The sequence below is a fragment of the Morone saxatilis genome, unplaced genomic scaffold, assembly GCF_004916995.1.
Source record: "Morone saxatilis isolate NCDOM2014 unplaced genomic scaffold, NCSU_SB_2.0 Contig14, whole genome shotgun sequence".
Classification (NCBI taxonomy): domain Eukaryota; kingdom Metazoa; phylum Chordata; class Actinopteri; family Moronidae; genus Morone; species Morone saxatilis.
The window spans coordinates 10,142,362-10,151,490 of record NW_023339696.1 but is presented as its reverse complement, the minus strand read 5'-3'; the positions used below and the strand labels follow the sequence as shown (position 1 = coordinate 10,151,490).

At 39.2% G+C, this 9,129-nt stretch overlaps 2 protein-coding genes across 2 annotated transcripts; one reads left to right on the top strand and one right to left on the bottom strand.

Moving 5' to 3' along the window:
- Positions 1-3,692, bottom strand: LOC118322662. Its single transcript, XM_035654395.1, has 4 exons — positions 3,537-3,692; positions 1,861-2,217; positions 1,672-1,772; positions 1-596 (listed from the first exon to the last, which is right to left on the bottom strand). Exons 1-4 carry the CDS (start codon positions 3,583-3,585, stop codon positions 381-383), a joined length of 723 nt encoding a protein of 240 aa, XP_035510288.1. The 5' UTR covers positions 3,586-3,692; the 3' UTR covers positions 1-380.
- Positions 3,693-5,267: 1,575 nt separating this feature from the next.
- LOC118323272 (zona pellucida sperm-binding protein 3-like) lies at positions 5,268-8,706 on the top strand. Its single transcript, XM_035655217.1, has 10 exons — positions 5,268-5,703; positions 5,782-5,897; positions 6,000-6,103; positions 6,186-6,360; positions 7,305-7,422; positions 7,506-7,573; positions 7,655-7,812; positions 8,013-8,171; positions 8,304-8,402; positions 8,479-8,706. The coding sequence occupies exons 1-10, from the start codon at positions 5,332-5,334 to the stop codon at positions 8,688-8,690; spliced, it is 1,581 nt and encodes a 526-aa protein (XP_035511110.1). The 5' UTR covers positions 5,268-5,331; the 3' UTR covers positions 8,691-8,706.
- Positions 8,707-9,129: the final 423 nt, after the last annotated feature.

Sequence of the window (9,129 nt, the reverse complement as noted above, 5' to 3'; positions counted from 1 at the left end):
TTTTTTTTGGCCTTTTTTTTTTTTTTTTGAAATATTAAGTAAAAATGTCTGTACTGAGATTTAATGAAAAGTCAGTGGCTTGTAATGTTTTATTTTTTTCTCTCTGTATATCTCTTTCTCCTCATAGAATGTGATTGTTAAATGACATGCACCGAAACAAATGTTTTCATGAACTATGGAGCTTCTTTCAAATATTAATAAAATAGCTTTTTTTCTTGGCTGTTAACAATGTGCCATTTGGTTATTTGCTGTTTGTCTCTCTGCTTTCGTTCCACCGTACCGAGAAGAGGTGAGAAATAACCTCTCGCTCTCATCTTCTGCTGTATGAGTTGGCGTCATTTCCTGTTTGCTGCACCATTAACTCATTGCCAGAAGTCACGTCATGCTCTGAGAGCAAGCTGTCTCGGACAGGCGTAATAGTTGTCCTGTGGTTGTCGGATGTTGGGGTTAGCATACACAGGGAAGTTGACTTCCTCCAGGTGTGCGGGGGGGTCCTCGTGGTTATTTTGGGGGATTCCAGCGCTCTGCTGCTTCCTGGTCATTTCCTCATAGATAGGAGCAGAAGATTGTGGTCTGCGATGACTCCTTGTCTTCACCTACAACACATCATAACATTATGTCTTACTTGTTCAGAAATCAATTTGTGTTCAGTATAAAAAAAAATATCAACAAGCTTCTGCATTTAATATGTATGTCTATTTATGCTCAAGGCTTCAGTCTCTGGTATGTACGGTATTTGTTAATTTTGTTGCCTTTATTGTGAAAAATGAATCCAAGGTAACCTCTTAAAACCTCATGTTTTGTCCGACATACTCTCCAAAACCAAAAGATAATCAGTTTACAATAATTAAAAAGTAAGATGACCATCAAGTGTTTATATGTGTGAAGCTGAAAGCAGAGGATGTTTGCTTCAGAAATGATTCATTTGTTATTAAAACTGTTGAAGATAAACTTTCTTTTCAATGTTTGTGCATGTTTAATAGTGTAATGCCACCTGAGATTCTATTCCTGCAGAACAGCAACTTTGTCTTTTCTGAGAAAAAAGACACAAATGCATAAAACTATACAACCTCTCTTGTAACGGCCTGTGTTCCTGATCAACCTGAGACCTCTTCTTAGTAACAGTAGATATGAAAGCAAGATTTAAAACACCCAACAGCAAAGTATAAAGGCTTGTTTTAGACTGCAGGATGTTTTGATTGATCTTGCTCCTGAGGCTGAAGTGACTACTTGTGACTACTATTATTCTTTATGCTTATTCACTTTCTGGGTATTTCATATCAGCTTAAAGAATTTCTTTTACACTTTAAATAATGTCAGATTTTATGACTCATGCAATCCCAGCGGTAATTATCAGTCTTTAGTTGCCTCGAAAACTCACTCACTAAAACAGACTTTAGAACAGTTTGTCAGGCCTCTATTAAAGCTGACACATTAATTGATAGTATTCAACTTGTATAGCTGCCTTTGTCATTTTGATTTACAGCTGTTGTTGCCTGAAAAGCTGCATCAATCAGAAATACTGCAAAATTAAAGAAAACAGGAGAACTTTGACACAGAGGCAAACAACTGCTGCAAAAAAACTAAACAACATAACAAACCTTAGAAATGATTCATCGAGTTAAATCTGCATCTCTGCTGAGTGAAATATGTTGATGTGTAAATACTCACACATTTCTCTATGGCCACCCAGCTGAGAATGAGTAGAAGAAGCCCTGCTGCTGTAAAGATGGTCAAGAGCAGAGGAGGGTAACTGCATGGGCATGACCTCCCTGCACCACGAACACAAAAATACACATTACAATCTGAGCAACAGTTTAGGTTTAACTGTGTAAGAACTGTATCGCTCGAACCACATACCTGTCCCTTGAACCAACAAGAAAACCTTTTGATCGCCGAGTTTGCCCTGGTCTAAGCTGTTCTCCTCTCCGTAGCTCAGCTCCCACATGTAGAGTCCCGTGTCACTGGTCTGTAAATGGGATATGGTCACATTGACCCGCGTGGAATCCAGTCCTCCACGGAGCTGCAGACGCCCCCTGTGGTCCGGACTGACCCTGAACTCGCTGCCCTTAGCCATTGACAGAAGGGTTGTCTGGCTCTGGGCACTGCGGTGGTAAAGGTGGAGGCCCGTCGGGCTGCCGTGGTCCTGATGAGGGGAACAGGAGAGCTCCAGTGACTGGCTCTCTGTCAGCTCCCTTAACATCAACTCTGCATAGCCTGGAGAAAAAATGTGTTTCAATTTGTAGTAAATAAAAGTGGTTATTGTCATGTGGCATAGTTCTATGTTTTCAGTCCACCACGTTGATCCAGACTGAAATATCTCTACAGTTATTCGATGGATTGTCATTCAGTTTTGGACCGATATCTGTGATCCCCAGAGGATAAATCCTACTGACTCTTCCTCAGCTATTGGATTGATTACCATTGAATTTTGTGTAGACATTTGTGGTGTCAAGAGGAAGAATCCTAATGACTTCTTATGAAGTTAGTGGTTTTGAGTGATATATCTCAACAACTATTTGATGGTTTGTCATGGAATTTGATATATATGTTCATATATGTCACATATGTCTCCCCCCAGGATGAATTGTAATAAATTTGGTGATCACCAGAATTGTCAATGGGGGGCTGGAGCTGATTCCAGTTTACATTGGGTGAAAGGTACAGTGGGTACCATCAACATACAGTATATCAAGATGGACGACAGGACAGTTCCCCAAAAGGGGAGCCAAGCGTCACCAGTGCAAGATGGCAGCAGCCTTATTCGGTACACTGGGAGAAACAGGAGACGCGATGTATGTCGTTGGACAGACCCAGCCAATCACAGGGCTGACAGATAGAGACAACAATTATACAACAATAGAGTCGCTTAACCTGTATGTCTGTGGCCTGTGGGAGGAAACCCACACAAACATGGGGAGGACGTACAAGCTCAACACAGAAAAGCCAGAGTCGGAAGGTGGGTTCAACTAACACTGAAACTCATAAAAACTAAACATTTTTAGACAATAAAAACTAAATTAAAACAAGCAAACGTACTCTGGAAACTCACTAAAATTAAACTGTATTGAAAACAAAAATTAAATCCAAAATATAAATTAAATCTAATGAAAAATACAAAACTAAAATACAATACTATAATAGCCACTGCAGGTAGGGTGTGGATGACGATTGTGCAGCGGAGTGGAATAAATACAAATCATTTAGGGGAAATACAGTTTATAGTGCTGACCTTTATTTCACTAAAAGTTCACTTGGATCCTTTTTTATTAGTTTTGGTTCCCCTATCATTGTTAAGGTTTGCTATAAACTGTGTGGAGTGGGGTTTTTTGGAGTTTTTTTGGGTGTTTTTAAATTTTGAACCACTGGCCTCAGTACAGAGCCAGCAGGCCTGCAACCAAAGCCAGACAACTGCGTCTATTATATCTCCCAGTAAATAAACACAAATAAGACTGTCTACACATTAAAACTAGATGGAAAAAAGTCATAAATTCGTAAATTCGCCTAGTTTTTGTAAAATGTGAATTTTTTCTTACCTTCAAAGATCTGAATGAAAATCAGAATGCATGCCAACCACGTCTTCATGGTCTTTTCAGTTATAAAAGCTCAAAGATATACCAAAGCAAAGTCATACTGTACTCCTCCTTCCTTCAGTCTCTTGTGAGCCCTTGCGGACAGCCTCACTGCATTTATTGTTCTCCAATTCAAAGCAGGAAGAGGACTTCAAAGCAAGAACTGCCGTTAAAATGCTGTGGTTGGTCTCATACACACTGAGATTGTCTGAATGTATCAGACTTAAACCCCTCAGGATCCACACCCCTTATCTATAAAATGAAACAAAACTGTAATATTAAACTAAATATTAAATTTGTAAGAAATATAAACATTGTTCCACCACTACAGTTCTTTAATCTAACTTTGAATTGAGGGCTTTGTTACAGTCTGATAGTGTGTAAAAGATATGAGGTATATCTCTTCTGGCTGCTTTCAACAACCCGGTTATGATATTATAAAAAAGGAGGATATAAGAATATCACTTTCACTTTGTGTCACCCGGTATGTCTGGTGTGCACAAGATCAGTCTGAAGGTGCGGTTCACAGTCAAGTCATCACTTGCAGAGGGACTCTTTATGATTGCTGATATCAGTGGTTACATAAACCACAAGACTAAGATGGAGAACATGCATGTCTGTAGATAAATGGACTGACTGACTGTTCAGTACAGCCCTGCAGTACATAAGCCTATATAATAAATAACTGCATCTTTTCAAAGCTTATAATGTTAAATGGTCTATTTTTATTGTTTTTAAGACACAGAAAACAGAGCTCTTGATGAGTAAGACAACACAAAATATGAATTTGGTGCAACAATATATGTGACACAGTACAATTATATATGTTTAACCCAATGAGAAAATGGAAGAAATAAAGAATACATCGAAGAAGTAAACAGATAAATAGTAGTAAAGATAATTATACAGAGAAGTGTTTTTAATATCTGTTCCGGGTGAAGTCCAACATAACACTACCGCTATCAGAGTCATATTTTTTTATGTTACATGTTTACTTTTTCAACTGCAAGTCAAACAAGTTTAGACGTGAATGTTAAATGTAATTTATACAATCAAATAAATACTGAGGGAGCTTTTATTGTTCACAGAAACAAAACATTATTCTCTACACATAATACAAGGATACCAGAGTATTTCTTTTCAAATAAATATGAATTAATAAATCAATATAAATATATATGTCAAAAAACACACTACTACTTTTATTCAAGCTGAACTGGAACTTGTAAAGAACAGAAAAGCTAATGACTGCTGGGTATTTTGGTCTATTAGAAAATAGCAGAGGCCTGTTAATAGGTGTTAAAAAAAGGTTCCTTTTCATTTTTAAGCTTAAAGGCAGCAGGGTGAACACCTACAGTGGTCAGTGTGCAAGCAGCCATGACAGTAAACCTTTACTAAATACCAACTACTGTAGCTGTGCTTTTATAAGGTCAGTTTGGATCTATTTTAATTTCTGTATTGATTTCCTTATGTATTTTTAATAGTGTGATGCACTGTAGCACTATGATATGTCTATATAATATGTGTGAATCTTTAAACATTTATATCTGGTGTCATATTAATCAGATGTGTGAGTTTAGTCTCAGCAGATATTAGCTGATTAGCAGATGATCAGACTCAGGTGTGCAGTGTTGCTCTGATGAGGCTGATTGTCTGCAGAGACTTTAAAATGCTCCACTGCTCAGAACGGGTCGCTGCCTGGTGGGTTAGATAAGAGCCTTTTGCATTCTAGATCAGGTTGCTGTTTTAAGTTACATTAATGGAGCCCCTTTGTGTTAACCTCCTCGCTGGACTCTTGTTGTCAGGACTCTGCGTTAGATCGTCTTTTGCTTTTCCACCCGAGCATTACAGACAACAGTTTCAAAGGCCTCAGGTCAACAAACACACTGCGCCTGAGCAGCCAAAGGGTCCAGCTGAAGAACGAGAGCCGTTGAATACTATCCGACTGACCTGCTATCCAGACTCACTGGGGATTGTTATCGAAGCTGATATGTTTGGAGTTGGGGCTCCTGTTGATAGTGCTGACTTGCGCCTTGGAGTGGAACACAATGATTTCTGTAGAGCGACAGCGTCTTCAGGAGATGAGTACAGAATAATTGTTGGACTAATGGACTGTGGCACCAAACACTGGGTAACGGTATATTTTATTGTAATTCAAATACTTGACATCCACTTTTACCTCTAGTTCTAAACATTTCTACTCTCATAGATGACTGAAGACTCTCTGGTCTACACAAACCTCCTCCTATACTCTCCTGAGGCCTCTCCAAGTGGGGTGATTCGCATGGATGAGGCTGTCATTCCCATTGAGTGTCATTATGAAAGGTATGTCTGCCATATTTAAACCTCATCTTTAAAGATTTCTTCACAATAGCTCACTTTTTTTTTTTTTTTTTTTTAAAACCAAATGCTTGTTTTGTTCCTTAGGAAGTATAGCTTGTCCAGTTCTTCACTCATACCCACCTGGATCCCCTTCACGTCTACACAAGCTGCAGTGGAGACCTTGGACTTTAACTTGAGAATTATGACAAGTGAGTTTCAGTAAGTTCTCACGGTTTGTTTGTCTTTTTGTTTGTCTTTATCTGCGCTTGCTACTCTTTGATTTTTGTGCAGATGACTGGCTTTATGAAAGGAGCTCTAATGTGTTTTACCTCGGCGAGCCCATCAGCATCGAAGCCTCCGTCAGGGTTGGACATCACATGGGGCTCCGAGTGTTTTTGAGCAGCTGTGTGGCCACACTCCACCCAGACATGTACTCCATTCCCAGATACGTCTTTGTTGAAAATGGGTAAGCATTTGAAAAACTTGAAGGCTGCAACTTGATAAATTAAGGGGGGAAACTACCAATTGTACCTAATTAATTAAAGCTTGTTTCCAGATATTTGATTAGGTTATGTTTGTCATCCCTCTAGTGATATCACTTGAGTCAGCCTCTGTTTGAGCTTAAGACAAAGTTTGAAAATGGGGTAAAATTGTCATGGTCAAGACTGGCTGTTTCTAAACAGTCGTTCTTAATGCCTGTCACTTGTCGGATTCCTCTTGAAATCAATGAAACAAGCCAGTAGGCTGCTTTTGTCCACAGGTTTTGCCAGAATCAACGCAAAAGTTCCTTGTAGACGCTTTAAGTTTAGAAGCATGTTGTAAATACTTTATGCCTCTTTTAGGCTGGCTATTGAGTGATTACATTAACATTTAAGAGTGTTTGGACAACGCTGCAGTTGTCAGCTCTTCTCCCTTTTGAACTACCGAGCCATTTAATGAATGTTCAAATGAACTGCTTTTTTCCCCTCCCCCTTATGACTTTAGAAATGGCAGTCCATTTATGTGGCCTTACAAACCAAATTACTAATATGTTGCGGCATCAAAATGTCTTTTTAAATTACAAAGAACAGAGTGGATCTCTTGACAAAGGTTAGCCATAACTAGCTGGAGGGCCGTCACTGCAGTTTTATCATACTTCCCCCATAAATTACAGATTTCTGTTTAAAATGCATTTCATAGTCAGATTAGTCTTTAATACGTTTTGACAAAATATAAACCATTTTGGCGTTTAAGGGATTGTGTGTAATACAGGCACCAGTTTTGGTAAGGAAGGAAAAAAATGGACAATCTCTGGTTCTGCTGCTTCAGTTTTGACTTTTCTTGTAACTAGCAATCATGGGTACAATAATATGAAGAAACACCCTTAAAGGACTATGTACAGTAGTTTTGACTTCATTTATCCCTTCATAGGTGCTTGGTTGACTCCAAGCTTCCCGGTTCAAAGTCACAATTCTTACCCAGGACACAAGATGATAAGCTCCAGTTGGTCATTGATGCCTTCAGGTTTCATAATGAGGACAGAGGAGAGGTGAGGCCGTACTGAACATTTAGGGGAAACTGCACATGTGCATTTTTGTTTTTTCTCAAACACTTGCCTTTTTATCTTTACAGCTCTACATCACCTGTCACCTGAATGCTGTAGAGGCTCCAGCTGAGGCGTGCACTCTTGTAAATGGAAGGCAAGTGCTATAAAGTCAAATGCTCAAATAAAATCTGTAAACAGGGAAATATGTGTGCTGACAAATGACAATCATTCTCAGGTGGAAGTCTGCTGACGGTAATGACTACTTATGTGGGCATTGTCAAAGCAAAAATGAAGTTGGCCAAAGCAAGCCCAGCAGCCCTGCCAAGCTTGGTCCTCGTGGGTTTGGGAAGGAATCTGAATCCTTCTGGAGGAGCGACCTGAAGACAGATAAAGGTAGGATTTATTTTTATTTTTTTGTATAGAAACAAATGAGAGTCCATTACTGGCTGGGACTGCATGTGCCTACTCCAGAGGGTCATCACCTGCAACCAAGACCAGACAAAATTAGATGAGTAGTTCATGTTTTTCACCATTAGATGTCAGGCTTCACACATGGTTTTTAAACTTTAAAATGTCATCATACTTGTCTATAGTGTGGGAACAGGAGGCAAATGTGGGTCCAATGCTCGTTCTACCCGCCATGCAGAAAAGTGGGCCTATACCTGTGGATGAGCTTCCTCCTGTTGGTAAAATTGGCAGACCTGCGTTGTACGGCAGCCAGTGGAGAAGTGGAATAAATGACAGAAGAGCTGGTAAGAGTTCAACTTTAAATTAAGAATGAGACAATTCTCTTTGCTAATTTAGACCCTTTTTGACAAATTCTCTACTCAGGTTAGTTATAAAAAATTTCTCAAAGATCTTTGTTAAAACTATTTTTATCCTAGACCTGGCAAACGGACTTCAATCTACACCGGAGCAGGTGGAGGTTCAGACTTCTGCTTCTGAACAGGATGAGGACCTCAAAGGTGTAACAGATCTAACGGGTAACGTGAAGACTTTCTAAAATGTTATTTGACACGTGTGGGTTTTGTTTTTACAAAAATATTTCTCTAATTGCAGACGAAGATGCAGACAGTGAAGTTGAGGCACCTCTAGTGAAGGCAGCTGCTGTGGTCACCTTAAAATCAGAGACTGAAATGGTGGAAAATAACAGCACAGCAGCCCTCGGCGACATCGGCTCCACTGATCAGGTCACAATGGATGTGACATTACTGTCAAATGCAACTGCTACAGACTCTGACCTTTCACAATCAAATGACCCAAAGAGATAATAAACAATTAAAACTATGTTTGTTTGCTTTTTGATTTGACTGCACATGATTTAATGGCTGTATGTACAGAAGTCTGAATGTAAACCAGCTGATCCTCTGGCAGGTGAAGGTGCAGTATGAAGTGGAACAAATGATATTAAATACGGTCTTAGATGGTGCTGTTAATGCACAAAATAAAGTGTTTATTTTTGTTACCAACTGCTGAAAATATGACGAAGTATTTAGGTGCTGCCAGTATAACAAGTTAAGATAAATGTATTTACACACACTTTATACAAAGGCTAAATCTAAAATGGTGATCTCACTGTCAAAGCAGAGGGATATGGCGCCACCTTGCTGAATGTTTACAATGAATGCAGGTCAGACATTAAAAGAAACAAATGAAATTATAATCAAACTCCGATATCCCACCAACATCTTACCCTATCATTCCTCCCAG